We start from the raw sequence: 17,287 nt of genomic DNA on the forward strand, positions 1-17,287 counted from the left end.
AAAAAAGAAGGAACTTTTACCATTTGCAACAGCATGATGGACCTGAACAGCATTATGCTAAGCGAAATAAGCCAGTCGGAGAAAGATAAATATCACATGATCTCACTCATATGTGGGATATAATGAACAACATAAACTGATGAACAAAAATAGATCCACAGACAAAGAAACACTGAACAGACTATCCAGCCTCAGAGAGAAGGCAGGGGAGGGAATGGGGTGGGAGATCAACCAAACGACTTGTATGCATGCATATTGGCATGACCAATGGACACGGACACTGGGGCAGTTGGGGCTTGTCCTGGGGCATGGGAGTGGCAGGGGGGGGTTAATTGGGGAAAAAGGAGGCATATATAATACTTTAAACAATTAAAAAATGCATAAAAATATTATGATCTCCTATGATGTTCTTTAAACTATAAAATTTTTACTTAAAATATCTGTATGAAACCAATTAGGTCTTACCAACTGACTGAAAACAGCATCACCACCATCATCCAATAAATCATACTCTTCAGTCACATTTGGAATTGTTCTTTGCCTCTGAGATTCAGGCTTGACAGTATTCTCTTGAGCTGAATACCATTCTGTAAGTGTGGTTTGTTGTTTTTCTTCTAAATTAATTATCAAAGAAAGAATTTATGAAAAAATTATTTGCTTTGTGAAATATATTCCTTTGTTTTAGATCTTTAATGAATCTGAAAATACTTTAAAGTTGGCCTTATTTAAAATAAATTACACTCATATTTTCAGTTAAAGTAATGTGAAAAACCTGAGCAAAGACATTAACATCTTTATATAGCCAGATGTCAGGAAGACAAGAGTCTACTTCCTTTATTAAATACTAGTGGCCAGGTACACAAATTTGTGCACATTGAACAGAAATTAATTAGAATATTTTAATATCGATCTCTTCACCCTTTATAATAGAAGTGTCAACCAAATTCACGATCGACAATGACAGATTGAAACACAAGTGTACGATTGGCGCCAGCAAGAGCTTTGTATGTATCATGCATGTGTGAGTCAACTTAGCCTTTTATATAATAAACTTGCTTAATTAGACCTGCTTTCTGATGTAGCTAAACTTTTTCCAGCCCAGTGAAGCACCCCAACTTCTCTTTCAGGTAATTGTTAGCAACAGCAGTAAGTAAATACCAACACAATGCAGATTATTATTGTAGATCATGCAGGGAGAACAAAGGGTAAAATATTTAACTGCAGCAGTGGTTGACTATATTCTGTGTAGTGAGAAAACCTGAAGTCATTTTCAAGGTCCACCATTTCTTACTTCTTTTCAGTTGGGTCTAGTTTCTAAATCTCCGTTTTCCAGCTAATGAAGAGGAAATAGGATTCCACCAAGTCTCCTATCTACCTACTCCAGGACTTCTGTGAGGATCAAATGAGATGAGGCAGGGGAAAATGCTTCACAGACATTTGGTTAAAGAGTAAAATATTTGCACTCGGCTATAAAGCAAGTCGTGTTCCTGGGCTGAAGAAACTGCAAGGAGGCTAGTCGTCCCTAGGGAGAGGAAGCCAGGCGTTGCTATGTGACATCATTACCCAGTGCCCACAGCAACTGCTTCCAGGCTGGGCGGGGCTGTGGGCCGCATTTTGCGCCATGGGGTCTTGTGGGCTGTCACTCCAGGGTGGTGGCAGGGCCTATGTCCCACTTGGGGGAAGCCGAGTGTTGCTTTGCAGGCGCCAGATCCGCAGTGCCATTTCTCTGTGCACGTCACAGCAGCTCCTGCATTGAGCATCTGCCCCTTGGTGGTCAGTGTGCGTTATAGTAACTGGTCAGTCGGACACTTAGCATATTAGCCTTTTATATAAACAGTTATTTTTTAAAAAAATATTAATTAGAACATTTAATGAAATGTGTTATGCTGAATCATAAGGACACATGAAACTGCTTAAAATATTATCTATTCATCTATTAGTAAAATGTTTACTTCTATAACCATAATTCAAAGAACAGTATTTTAGCCATACAATAAATACTGTTTAAATCAATGACTGGTATTCATATAGTGCTTTGTAGAAAACAATTTCTTGAACTTCTGCCACCATGCTAGTTGTTTGAGATATAAGTTCTATACAATTTTCATGTTCAAAAGTTTCAAGATCTAGAAGTTTTATAATTAACATATTAGTGATTTAGCACTGCACTGTGAAATAAGTATTGCTAACAGCTTTATTAAGTGGAAAATCCAAAGTTATTTATCCAAGGTCATACAGACAAAACAGAATCAAAGCTTTAAGCCAAATTTTCCATCATAAATAATGTAGTTGAAGGTAAATAAGAAGAGGCTAATCCTAATTCAAAATCTGAGATATGTCATAAGAAATGTATTAATAAGCAAATAATGCTAAAATCAAAGAATAGAAGCAATTCATAACAGTATCAAGATTTGAAAACCTTGACATTGTATCAAAGATGAGTTCCCTCCCACCCGCTCCCTACTCTTGTCCTGAGATATGCTGTGGCATATCATACTTTTCTCCCTCCTTCAAACAGTGGTTGAATCTTTTCCTTAAAATATTTTTATTGATTTATTTTTAGAGAGAAATGGAGAGGGACAGACAGGGAAACATTAATGTGAGAGCAAAACATCAACTGGCTGCCTCCTGCATGTCCCTACAGGGGATCTAGCCTGCAACCCTGGCATGCATTCTGGCTGGAAATCAATCTGGCAACCAGCAACCTTTCAGTGCACGGAATGCCAAGCCAACCGAGCCACACAAGCCAGGGCAGTGGTTGAATCTTTGGATAAAGATGCACACAACCTTCTCAATTCTGGTATTCCCTTTCTTTTTAATTAAGTTTTTTAAAATTGAATTTATTGGGGTGGCATTGGTTAATAAAATTATATAGGTTTCAGGTGTACAATTCTATAATACATTATCTGTATACTGTATTGTGTATTCACCATCCCAAATCAAGTCTTTTTCCATCACCATTTATCCCCCTTTTACCCTCTCCTACCTTTCCCCACCTCCCCTTTTCTGTGGTATTCACCATATGGCATCCACTTTCAATTCCTCACTATAGATTATAACTTCTGGACATAAACCATATTGTAAAAGGTATATTTGGGACAGTATTCTAATATAATATTACACAATTATATACAAGACATTTTCAATTGCCCTTGTACCTCCATAGTATTATACTGGAGTATTCTAAAAGGTCAATAGGAATAGTAATTTTCTATTTATATGTGTTTGATAAAAAGCTAACCTCCCACCCTGGCCAGTGTTTGCTCAGTAGTTAGAGCACTGACCTGAGCACCAAAGAGTCTCAGGTTCGATTCCTGGTCAAGGACATGTACATGGGTTGCAGGTTTGATCCTCGTCCCAGTCGGGGCACATGCTGGAGGCAACCAATCAATATGTCTCTCGTGTTGATCTCTCTCTCTCTCTCTCTCTCTCTCTCTCTCTCTCTCTCTCTGCCTTCCCCCCTCCCTCCCTTCCACTCTAAAAATCAATGGGGGGGGGGGGGAGAATAAAAAATAAAAAAGCTTACCTCGCTGTTTTTCCTTTTTGTATTTTAACATTTCTTTATTTGTATATCCAGTAGTTCTTAAAATATCTTCCAGAAACATTTCTTTTACTTCAAATGGTCTTCCCTGTACTAAATAACATACATTTTTAAAAGTAGTTATTGCATCTCAGAGATAATTCACATAAAACCATGAGATTCCCAAGTTAACAAACATTGAGTGTAAAATCCAAAAGCAATTCCACAGGTCAAGTGATCCTCATGATATTGCCCTTTAAATATAACTGTGATCTTTACTTTAGAAAACTGTTCATATGCTTGTTTTTGCAATGTTTACCCTCTACTTATCATGTGTTTGGCATCATGCTAGGCACCAGGAATACAAATGGTAAGCAGAAACAGAGCTACCTCCTGATCTCTTGAAGCTTGCAAGCTAGCAGAGGAGACAGACATTAATCCAATAATCCAGAATAGAAATTTTAAAATACAGTTGTGACAAGTGTTATCAAAGAGAAATACAAGATGTCATGACAATATCTACCAGTAATATGGGGGTGGGGGTGTTACTGAGTTAAGAAAAGCATCCTCACTGAGAAAATGAGGACCAAGAGAAGGGGTAAACGAAATAACTAAGCTATGTGGGGAAATACAGCACATGCAAAGAGCCCACTGTGGGAAAAGATATGAAAAGACCAAGCTAGTTTCAAGCTAACTGGAACATAGTAAGAGAGGGGGTGTTGAGAGGGATTGTAGTTCAAGATGAGGCAGGAGAAATAGATAAGTCTTATTAAGGGTATTTATCTTAAAGTAATGGTCATTCAAAGTTTTAAGCTCAGGGGAGTGTTCAACGTCATCGAATTCCAATTCAGAAAAGACCGTTCAGACTGCACCATGGAGAATGGATTTAAAAGAGAGCAGAGTGGATGGAACAGAGCAGGTAAAAGTTATTCCAATAGTTCAGGTAAAAAAAGAGAACAACTTGAATGAGGTTGGTGATAGTAAAAATGGAAAAAAAGAGACTTTAGAGACAGAAAGTAAAACCCACAGAACTCATCATTCGATTGGATATGGAGGAATGATAGGGAAAATTCAATCATAGGTCTTAGATTTCTGGCTTACAAAACTGGATAGATGATGAGATTATTCCTTAATGTAACAAGGAAAACTGAAAAAGGAACAGGTTAATTAGCTGGTGCAAGTTGGGGTTTAGTTTTAGACATGTCAATTGTGAGGTGCCAAAATTAGCTTTCAATTAGCAGAAGCATGTATTTCATGTGCTTTATCGTCCAAGAATATTGAGAAGAAAAACATACAGATTTGTGACTTACGTGACTAGGTCAATGGTATGATTAATCAAAACAGGCAACGTAAGAAAAGAGTTTTGTAGAACTATTAAGTATTGAGTTTGGGTCATATTAGAAGTAAGCTGTTTATAATATATCTAAGACCAAAGCTCTAGAGAACAGTCTGAATTGGGGAAAAGAGTCTGTTGGAAATAAAGATTCAGGAGTCATCAGTCTAAAAAAGAAAGTAGCCCTAGACAGTTTGGCTCGGTGGATAGAGCATCGGCCCACACACTGAAGAGTCCCAAGTTCGATTCTGGCCAAGGGCACAGGATCCCCAGATTGCAGGATCGATCCCCAGTGGGGGGCTTGCAGGAGGCAGCCGATCAATGATTCCCTCTCATCATTGATTTTTCTCTCTCTTTCTCCCTCTCCCTTCCTTTCTGAAATCAATAAAAAAAATTTTTTAACTCATTTAAATAAATAAGTAAAAATAAGAAAGTAGAAAGGCACTGAGAACTTCTAAGGACACTAACTGTGCATCTCCAGTACCTCACAGAGTGTAGCATAGAGCAGAAAAGAAGAGGAAAAACAAAGAAAAGAGAGGAAGTGAAGGTGTATAAGGAAAAGATCAAGGGGATAACCATAATACCAACATTTAAGCACCATGCAAAAGAGTAAACCTACAAAGGAGACCACAAAAGAAAGTGCAAACTATAATGTAATTAAGTCTCAGAAGGCAGTTTTGTCAAATAAATTATGGGATCTGAGCATTTCACACATACACAAAAAAAAGGGGGCCAACCATGAAAAATACTAAAGAAAATTTAATTAAGATTTTTGTATAAAATATGAACCATAGGCTTGGCAATTAAATTAGTGTCAAAACAATACTGGATAGAATATACAAATAAACAGCCCTATACACTACAGAAATGTAAATAATTCCAGACTTCTAAGAAAGTAAAACTGAAAAATCTGTTAAAATTAAAAATATTCTTTTACTCAACAAGTTCATTTTCAGGAACCTATCCTTAGAAATAAGAGCACCAGTATATAAGGACATACATATAAGAATGTTTATTACAACACTGTTTATTGTGGGGAAAGGGAGGATCTAAAACCAATCTGAATATCAAAAAATAAAGAAATAGTTAAATAAATCATTGTGCATTCATATTATAAAATATTAAAACAGCTGCTTAAAATAATGAACTACATCCAAGACCGCTGATCTGAAGAACTATTCACGATGTACTGTCACATGAATAAAGCAAACTGCAAAATAATGTATGTGCTCAGTTCTGTAAAACCAATTTCTGTAAACGCGATATATATGTGTATCTGCATATGTCGTATGAGCATGGACAAGGTGAAAAAAGGATATACACTAAGCTTTAACATCAATTAATCTCGGGAAAGTGGAACATGGAATAACAAGAGGACAGGAGCAATTGTCAAGTTTTTCCTATACATGTTTGCACTATATCATTGAAGTAAACACATACAACTTTTTCTATTTTTGAGGATAAATTTAATAATTTTTTATCCTTGTCCTTGATTAAAGGACAAGAATAAAAGTTAAGTGACAGCATGTTCAGAAGTACAAGAGAAGTAAACAAGGGAATGTAGTCTACTCTTTCAAGGGGTCTAGCAATAAAGGGAAGCTATAGGATAGAATTTAAAGAGGAATACAGGGCCAAAATAAAGAATATTTCCTTTTAATATTAAAGAATTGGCCTCATAGGGACTCTTCCCCCTCCCTACTTGGGAGTCCATTCTGTGGGACTCTTCCCTCTCCCCACGTGGGAGTCTGTCCTTGTTCTTCAATAAATCTCCATCTTTGCTACACCAAAAAAAAAAAAAAAAAAAAGAATTGGCTTCACAACACAATAGCAAAGAGTTGTATATGGAAAAGGATAAATAATTGAGCAACAACTAATTAAGCATATCTCAAAGGAAACAGAAATGGATACTTTTTACTTCAGAACATTTCCCAATTCTGATTACAATAAATATAATCATGCCAAAAAGCATTCTTTTGTAAAAATGCTAAAAGAAATCTTATAATTTAACTTACTATATATTACTGGACAACTTCCAAAATATCTTATAAAGAGATTTACATCCAAGGCAGCACTAGAAAGAATTAGTTTCAAAGTTGGATGCTTTTGCAACAAATCTCTTAACTTTGTAAGTAAAAAATCACTAAATCGATCTCTTTCATGTACTTCATCCTGCAGTAAACAAAAATAAAACCATGGAATAGTTAAAAATTATAGATGACTAAGTCTTTACAATTATGGAACTGATAGGTTTAACACTAATTCAAATTGACTGTGGACAAGGCCAATCAGTATTAGTGAAAATTTTGTATTATGGACAATTCAGAAATAGACATTAATAACCTAATATAGTTGTTGTTTTTCACAGAATATAAAACCACACAAACTAAAATAAACTCTGAATTAGTACAGTCTGATTTAATGTTCTTTTAATATAATATACAAAATCTGTTAGCATCAGGGCTCAGGTGCATCCTTTGGTTTGAATACACAGAACTAATAAGTTTACAAAAGCTGTTTATTACAAGTTTATAAAATTCAATCTACTTGTTTTTATACAAACAGGATAAAAGCTTATAACTCTTTAGTAGGGTGATAATTCATCTACTTTCTTCATTAGCAGCTAGTTAATTTAGCAGCTTCACCATGAAGTTAAATGACTGTAAAGTATGCCCTAAGGCTGGTAAATACATATTAAAGAGAAATCAGATGACTAAGCATACGTACAGAGAAAACATTCACCATTTTAGAGAGCTTTAAGTAAATGCATGCATGTATCGTTTTCATACATAAAAAAAGCACTTTTTAAAAAACTATCTACTTATTTTATTTTCTCATAAAATCTGATAAAAATAGGTTAAATATAAAATATGTATTTCTAATCATTATATAAAATAAAAAAGTAACTTGATTATAATAGCCTGTTCAAAAAAAAAAAAAAACAAATTGGTTCTCACTTATAGCCTATTCTAAAAATGTAATTATGTATTTAAATTTTATGGAAATTTATGGTAAATTCAGCAATATTCTTACCACAATAACATGTGTCACAGCTGACAATGTACTATCTCCTGCCATCAATGTTCGAAGCAATACCCCATTAGTGCAAAATGTCAGAAGTGTCTTTGGAGAAACCCTTTTTAAAAAATCAAAATAACATGCACAATTACAAGCATTATATGTAATTAAAACATGATCACATTAAATGCTAGTCTCATATGTACTTTAACAAATGTTACTTTAAGTAACTAATATAGCCCAACTGGTGTGGCTCAGTGGTTGAGTGTCGACCTATGAACCAAGAGGTCACAGTTTGATTCCCAGTCAGGCACATGCCCAGGATGCAGGCTTAATCCCCAGGAGGGGGCATGCAGGAGGAGACTGATCAATGATTCTCTCTCATCAGTGATGTTTCTCTCTCTCTCCCTCTCACTTCTTCTCTGAAATCAATAAAAATATTTTAAAGTAAATAATATAATACTGTATATATGATTTATCAGCAAAGTTATGTGAAATATTTATTTTATGCCTGACAACTTCACAAAATTTTTATTACTAAACAGCCTTTAATTAATTAAACAAGAGTCCCAGTGCATGAAAATTCATGTACTGGAGCGGGGGGTCCCTCAGCCCAGCCTGCCACTTCTCACAATCCAGGAGCCCTCATGGGCAGAAGGCGACCTGGCGATCAGGGGAAGGCGACACCCCCATCACACCTCTGCTGCTGCCACTGCCGGCAGAGCAAGCCTCGGCCCGGCCCTGGTTACCTGAGCCTTGGGCGGTCCTGGGCAGCTGGGCAGCCACCATCCGAGGCTTGCCTGAGCCTCGGGCAGGCCCTGGGCAGCTGGGCAGCCACCATCCAAGGCTTGCCTGCGCCTTGGGCTGGCCCTGGGTGGCTGGGAAGCCACCATCCGAGGCTTGCCTGCACCTCGGGCCGGCTCTGGGCAGCTGGGGGGCTGAGGGGACTGGGGGACTCCAGAGGCAGGCACGCAAAGAAGCCGGATTCGCCTGGGAGCGGGCCCGGCCTTGCCGCATGCCTGCCGCCCCGGCGGGGCTGAGGAGACTGGGCGCTGCCATTTTGTGGCTGTGGGCGCCACCATCTTTGAGGGTGTGACAGTCAATTAGCATATTCCCTCCTCATTGGCTATGGATGCCGCCATCTTTGTGAGGGTGTGATGGTCAATTAGCATATTCCCTCTTTATTAGATAGGATGATTATTTTGTTAAAAAGCCATAAACAGATTTTTTAAAAGACCTTAAATATAGAATGTCCCCAAAAAATGTATATACACTTGAACAGCTGATAACTACTTAATTTTCACTCTTTTTCAGGTTTAACTGATTTGTGATAATGAGTGAATCCAGACTAAGTTTTGAGCAAATAAAATTCATCCTAAAGTGCCACTAGACCTTTTTTTACTGGAGATTCATAAAGGTAAAGTTTATGATACAAAACCAGCAACAATCAATGAAATGAGGGCACACAAATACCAAACAAAATGATTATTGATGTTTGTGATTCCATTGCTTCATGTTATCAATAATGCCTGGACCAGAACGGTCATCAGTTTGAAAAAAGGCATTGACAAAAAATTTATTCATTTCTGTAAATTCTTTTAAATTTTGAAAATAAACTGTATAAACATTGACTTTATAATCATTCAAGTGTGCATAAGTTTTTTGGAGCCACCCTGTACTTTTTGCTTGGGGACAAAAGTATATCATAAAAGGGATCAGCTTTTTAAACCACCATATCCAAACTATTAGAGCACAGAAATAGTATATTGATGAAGAAAGTACTACTAATACTAACAATATTCAATTCAGTCACTAACATTTATTACTTACTATAAATTTCACATAAACGTACTCTAAATGCCTTTATTAGCCCCATTTTACAGATGAGAAAACTGAGACTCAAAGAGGTGAAATAACTTGTACTTGATCATAAAACTATGAAATTCATAAATATATCTATAGATTGGCCCAAATCCTTTCTCAACTATTTATTAAAAATCTCACTAAGTTTAGATATTACCTCAATGATCTGTCAGAGAAGTATTACTACTAGAATAAATAATCATCTAACTTTTCAACTAACACATTCTCCATATTCAGTGAAGCATAGGCATTTATCTTTTCTAAGAATGATAAGAGATAAGCTAGTGAATAATTATCTTTACCTGCTTTCTAATCGTATCTGATACCCAATTGTTTGACCAATCCTTTCTCTTCTCTCTGCAGCAACTCTTTCAGCCACAGCAATAGCTGCTAATCGTCTTGGTTGAGTACAAAATATTCGGCAAGGGATACCATTTTTAAAGCAATCATCTAATAGGAACTGAGGAATCTGAAATACAAGTTTTAAAGTGCTATAAAATGACATAATTATATACCCAGAAAATCCACTAAAACACTATTAAAACTAAAAAAATTCTGTAACACGTCCAAATATAAAATAATCATAAAATCAACAACTTCCATGTAATTGCTAATAATCGACTAGAAATGTGATTTAAAAAGATCTTGTTCAAGATCAACTTGAAACATCTTGCAGTGCCAGGAAGTAAGGAAGTGGTAAAAAAGTGATGTGGAGTCATGCCAAAAGGACACAGGAACCAAGTGGAAGGTGTACTTAATGGCCAAATCTGGGAGAGTTGAGTAAAAAATTTTTAATTAATTATAAACCATATATAAAATAAATATTCATGAATCTACATGATAAAAATAATCAAATATATAAAAAATACATAGTTAACACTTATACAAAGACTACTAAAACACTAATGAAAAGCATAAAAGATCCGAATATATAAATAAATGATATATTCCTGAAGGTGAATAATCAATATTACAAAAATGTCAATTCTCTCAAATTATTCTATAAAGTCAATGAAACGACAAACAAAATTCCACTGGGGTTTTTAATAGTGAAAAGCATAAAAAAATAGCCTAATACTAGGATTGCAGACACTTTTCTATAATTAAATTCAAACAGGTCAGAAATAATCAAAAGTAAAAGTAAGTCTTCCTAACCCTTCCACTACCAATAGTCCTCTCCAAAAAAAAATAACTACCATTAAGTTTCTTATGAACTCTTTCAGGGAAAAAAATGTTTACACAATTTAGAATATTAGTGTATCTAAGTTGGTTTTTATTCATACAAAGTGATTAATTACATAATTTTGTAATTTGTAGATTTCACTTAACATATCAGATTACCTAATCCACTTTAATAACTGTATATCCTATCCTATGGATGTGCTATAATTTAACAAATATAACTACACTTATTTCATTTCCAGTTTTTTGGGTTTGTTATTATTCATGTTACTTGCTATTACCAGTGCTGCACTGAATATCTATCTTCACATACTTTTACAGTCAGAGAATATAAATTAAATTTGAACATAAAAACTATAAATTTCCCTCCAAAACAATGTATACTCCTATCAATAAAGTAGAAGATGCTGTTTTCCCAACACCTATGCAAATATTGGATATCGATCATTTTTAAATTTCTGCCAAACTGATAATTGAAAAATAAAATTGTTCAGATTTCATTTCTTTAACTATGAGTGAGAGCATCTTTTCATACACATCTTAGCCTCTGGATTTTTTTAAACTCGACTACTTTACCCAGAAGCATGCATGTACACAAGCTAAGAAACATTTTAAAAGAAAATATAATGAAGAGGAATATTGTTCTACATACTATAAAGCTACAAAAAGCAAAAGGTGAGATCCTAGTGCAAAAATACAACTAAATATACATAACAAAAATTCTAGAAATTGGCCCATGGACTATAGAAACTTAGTATTTGATCAAAAGTGGTATCTTAAATAAGGGGGAAAAAGATAATTAAAAATTATATTGGAACAACTAGATATTAACATGAGGGAAAAAGTAAGATTTCTACCTGATATGAGAAAATAAATTCCAGATGGATTTTGAAACTATAAATAAAAAGATAATAAGATAAAATAATTATAGGGGGAAAAAATTTTTCATTCTGGAATGTAAAGTTCTTTTTAATTAAAGTATAGTTGACATAGGAAAATATATTAGTTTCAAGTGTACAACATACTGATTTGACATGTATGCAGTATATCATACAAACTGATCACCACAAGAAGTCTAGAAACCATCTATCACCAGACAAAGTTACTGCAATTTACTTGACTGTACTCCCTATGCTTAGCCTTGGAGTAGGAAATGCCTTTCTTAGCATGGCAAAAGACCTTAAAAACATATTGATAGATTTGACTAAGTAAAATTGTAAAATTACTAACCAAGATACTGTAAGTAAAGCAAACAAAAAATTGGGAAAAATTATGCTTAAGATATCTGACAACAGGCATGTATCTATGATATATAAAATACTATTAAAAGTAAATCCAAAATGATTAAGCCAAAGAAAAACGAGATGTAAATAAGCAAGTCACAGAATATAAGTAGGTAATAAGCAAATAAAAAATATTCAACTCTCTAAGAAGCAAAGAAATGCAAATTAAAACATTTTTTCGCTTGTCAGATTGATAAAAGTAAAAAAAAAAAAATTTATATCCACTGTAGCCCAAGGTTTAGAGAAATAGAAACTTTCAATACAATTTTAATACAATAAATTTTTCAGGTTAATAGACAACAACTAGTTAATCCAGCTAGCAATATATTAAGTGCCACATTCTTGATCCATCATTTAGGATCCACTTCTAGGAATTTACTGTATTAAATCATTTCCACAAATTGACACAGAAACATTAGGATATAAAATAAGTAAGTACAACACAAGAATAAGATTCCTGTTCTGCCACTTCCTACCTATGTAAATTTGGACAGATTAACATCTGCAAGTTTTAGTTTGTATTCCTTATTTAAGAGATCATAAATAACCTACACGCCTTGCTTTAAATGATAGAACTCTTGCAAACGTCAATCACATAGTAAACTGTCATTTTTTATCATTTTATTACAAAAAATGTTTAGGAACACTATAAAGTTGTTTAAAAAATGAGATAATTTCTCAGTATTGACATAAAAAACAACCACCAACCAATATCTATTAACCCTTTGCACTCGCTTGCTTTTTTCTCGATTCCTTTATTCTAATGCTAACTGTGTCGAGTCACACTCGACATCGAGTGCAAAAGGTTAAGTGAAAAAAGCAAGATGAAAAAAATATATATGATACTATCCCCATGTTTGTTTTAAAAAACAACAATATATATTAGTATTCTAGAGGCCCAGTGCACAAAATTCGTGCCCGGGGGGTGGGGGACCCCCTCAGCCCAGCCTGCACCCTCTCCAATCCAGGACTCCTTCAAGGATGTCCGACAAACCAGCAGTTGGACATCCCTCTCACAATTTGGGACTGCTGGCTCCTAACCACTCACCTGCCTGCCTGCCTGATCACCCCTAACCGCCTCTGCCCGCCAGCCTGATCACCCCTAACTGCCCCCCTACCAGCCTGGTCACCCCCAACTGCCCCCCCTGCCAGCCTGATCACCCCCAACTGCCCCCCTGCGGGCCTGGTCGCCCCTTACTGCCCCCCCCCCCGCCGGCCTGGTTTCCCTCAACTGCCCCCCCCCTGCCGGCCTGGTCACCCCAACTGCCCCCCTCCCAGCCTGGTCACCCCTAACTGCCCCCCCCCTGCCGGTTTGGTCTCTTCTTAATACCCACCCTGCCGGCCTGGTCGCCCCAAACTGCCCCTCCTGCCAGCCTGGTCGCCCCACACAGCCTGCTGTTCAGTCGTTTGGTCACCCCTCACTAACCCCCCTTCCGGACTGGTCGCCCCACACAGCCTGCTGTTCGATCGATTGTTACTGTTACTGTGACGGCATCCCGAACAATTTGCCTATTCCTCTATTATTAGTATATATGGACCAAAACACACATACACATACACAAAAAAAAACACAACAGAAAAATATATACTCCAAGTTTCTGACAAAAACACAAGGACAGAGTATGGCAAGAAAATTAGGAATCTTTCACTTTCTATGTAATATTTTTCAGAATGTTTGAATTTTACATAATAAACATGAATAATGAACATGAAAATTCAAAAGATACTTAACTTCCTAATGCTACTAAAGCAAGATGAAACTAGCTAATGATATTAATTTTAAATTCGGTTATATTTATATTTCATAGACCAGAAACATTAATAATTTTAATTCCCCAAACAAGATACAATTATTTCTCAGGTTTAAACCTATCAGATTAACAAAGAGCATATTATTTAATTCCTAATTAATTTCTCAAGTATCCTTTCATAGCTAGTAAAATGATATACTGAGTTGTGAAAATAAGCATACATAATTCCAATGTACAAATATTATTAGCAAGGACATTCAAAGAATTTTAATAAAAATATATTATATTTACCAAAGTCTTCACAATCTCTATTCATAAAATTAAAAACACTACAAATAACACTCACTGGCAAAACTTATAGTAATACTAAAACAATCATAACAATCTAAGACATCTGGACAGATTAGACTCCATGGAATTTCACTTAATCATAAAGAAATTCATGCTGAAGAAAAATCTTATATTTATCTTCAGATAAGAATTTCATTATGTTTTCAATTATTTGGTTTTACAGTGTCAAGTTTTAGGGATAAAGAGTTACACTTCTGTGAAAACAGTTAAATCTTACAAGTAAATAGTTTGTAGAGTTTATAGTCAGCCTCTCCTACCAGCTTCCATTCCTTGACTGTTTTTTAAACCAACCAACATAACCATAAGAAATCTTAAGCAATTGTCAAAATAAATATATTTGTCCATAAAAGAAAAGAATGTAAAATTATATTAGCTATCCTATCTGAATCTCTATCATAAGCAAAGTAATTTTACTATTTTAACATACTAACATGTTAAGAGAACATAACCAAGAAAAGGTCCTATCATTGTACCACTCTTACTTCCAAACTCTCACCATGACTGAAACTTCATGATAATAAAGTACTTTGATTCTGAACATCCAAGTCAAACTTGTCATATTAATTCTATTCTACAGTCAATTTTATATTAGCATGTTGTTAACATTGCTTTTAATTTAGCTGCTACTTATAAAATCACTGTATTAGGCACTTTATATACATCTCTAAATTTCACCTTGAATAGTAGCTATTATTAGTTCCATTTTACAAATGAAAACTCTAGCTTACAGCCTAAAAGTTTACACCCAATAAATGAGGAAAGTGGACTTTGAACTGAAAGTCAAAGTCCACATTCCTTCTATTGATGCCAAATCACATCCTCACCTTCTTTTAAATAAAGGTGCAATGTACTAGGTTAAAAATAAATACTTGAAAATATTTCCTTTCTACAAAGTCTTAAATGTACTCCCAGTAATAACTTATTTCTGAAATAACCATTAAAGTAACCAGAAGTTTCTTTGCCTGTTTTTTGTTTAAATACATGTAGTATAAATTTAATACAGTAAAACCTTGATATAATGGACCAATTCAGGCAAGGGGATGTCCATTAAAGTGGAAAATCTCTTACGTAATAAAGTAGACTTTCTGAATGTTTGTTAAAAAATCGACAAATTAGTTTACCTGTTTTTATTTATGTAGACAAGTTTGTGTAATTAAAATTAAATATGTATGAAAAGTTTAACTTCATAGAAAAGTTTTCTATATGTATTACAGTAATTTTAAATTTATACTGAATAGGTCTAGTAAATGCATGCATTCACCAGTCACTGAGAGTAAACAAATGCACATGGATGGGGGATTGTTTAGCACACATCCAAACGTAGGCCAGCACACATTAAAACTACTGCAGAAAGTTACACTACACAACAACAGAACCAGTTACTACCTGCGATGCAGTGTGATCACAAGCTAATCATTTGCCAAACACTGTTTACCAGCAGAGATTCTTGGATTTAAATATGTACACTATGGTTGTAGACATGTAATATTTATTTATGTCAGTGAAATTACTGCAGTTTTTCCAACAATGGCCTGTTAAAATTTGTTAAAAATAACAGTAATTAATAACAAAAAAAATAACCTGTTAATTTAATTATAAGCAAATCTTAGTTAAAAGCATTTTTAAATTAACAGGGTGTTAATTTTCACATATGACATGGACTGGAAATTTTGTCTGTTAAATCCAAGGTCTGTTAAATAAAGGTCTGAAAAATCAAGGATTTACTGTATAAAACTGTCACATGAGATAAAATATTTTTTCTGCTATAAACAAGGAAACAAACCTGTGTAGTCTTTCCAGACCCAGTTTCTCCTACAATCAAAACTACTTTATTTTCTTTAATTATTTTAACAATTTCTTCTTGTTTCTCAAACACTGGCAAAGACTGCCTGAAAGAATCAAATTCGGATTCTCCTCTTTTCACTGGAATCTGAGGTATGCCATTGTTGAGTCGCCCACTTGTCTTGCTCATTTCCCGGTTTTCTTTGAAAATGAAAAAAAAAAAAAAAATTTTATAATCAACATTAAAAAACGTGTTAAAAACAAAATAAGTAATTTCTAATATAATTTCATTCAAGTGTTTCTTCTCTACTCAGCCTACATAAAGTTTGCAAGTAAGGCCTCAACTGTTGTACTCCTAAAGTTACTATTCTTAAGAGAGTATTACAAATTTCAGTATTATTTAGAAAACAAATTTCTCAAAAGTATTTCTGGTACATAATGTTTACAAATAAACAAAAATCAATCATTCAATAACCATTAATAATAAAGCATGATTGGATATCTTAAAATGATTTTCAGGCTTGTTTCTATCAATGACACAGAAAATTAGGAAATATTATAGTAGGAAACAATGTGCATTATATTTACAAAGTACAATGTGAAAACACATCATGAAAAAAATACTCTATATGTTTAAATTAAACATGTAAGATTATGTGACCAAATAGAATAATACGTGTAAACTAGAGGCCTGGTGCATGAGATTTGTGCACTGGGGGCAAGGAGTCCCTCAGCCTGGCCTGTATTTCTAATATAATTTCATTCAAGTGTTTCTTCTCTACTCAGCCTACATAAAGTTTGCAAGTAAGGCCTCAACTGCTGTACTCCTAAAGTTACTATTTAACTTAGCCTGGCCTGTGCCCTCACATAGTCTGGGACCCCTCGGGGGATGTCCACCCCCAGGGATCAGGCCTAAGCTGGCAGTCAGACATCCCTCTTGCAGTCCGGGGCTCTTGCAGTCTGGGGGCCCTCGCTCCTTACCGCCCACCTGCAGCGGAGGCGGGAGAAGCTCCTGCCACCACCACTACGCTCGCTCACCCACCAGTCGTGAGCCAGGCTCGCTGCTCCTTAGCACTGCCTCGGAGGCAGGAGAGGCTCCCGCCACCACCGCTGTGCTTGCCACCCATGACCCTGGCTTCTGGCTGAGCAGCGCTCCCCCTGACCACCAGGGGGAGCAGCTCCTGCATTAAGCATCTGCCCCCTGGTG

The 17,287-nt window shown here is 35.4% G+C and overlaps 1 protein-coding gene across 1 annotated transcript in view; it reads right to left on the reverse strand.

The window, feature by feature from the left end:
• Positions 1-17,287, reverse strand: part of YTHDC2 (YTH N6-methyladenosine RNA binding protein C2) — a 73,077-nt gene that overhangs the window by 45,593 nt on the left and 10,197 nt on the right. Inside the window, exons 4-9 of the mRNA XM_008144467.3 lie at positions 16,082-16,281; positions 10,034-10,200; positions 7,884-7,986; positions 6,866-7,022; positions 3,527-3,634; positions 466-614 (exon numbers count right to left, since the gene is read on the reverse strand). Of these exons, the coding sequence (XP_008142689.2) occupies positions 466-614; positions 3,527-3,634; positions 6,866-7,022; positions 7,884-7,986; positions 10,034-10,200; positions 16,082-16,281 (884 nt within the window). The remainder of the gene's footprint in view (positions 1-465; positions 615-3,526; positions 3,635-6,865; positions 7,023-7,883; positions 7,987-10,033; positions 10,201-16,081; positions 16,282-17,287) is intronic.

The sequence above is a fragment of the Eptesicus fuscus genome, chromosome 4 (assembly GCF_027574615.1).
Source record: "Eptesicus fuscus isolate TK198812 chromosome 4, DD_ASM_mEF_20220401, whole genome shotgun sequence".
NCBI classification, from domain to species: domain Eukaryota; kingdom Metazoa; phylum Chordata; class Mammalia; order Chiroptera; family Vespertilionidae; genus Eptesicus; species Eptesicus fuscus.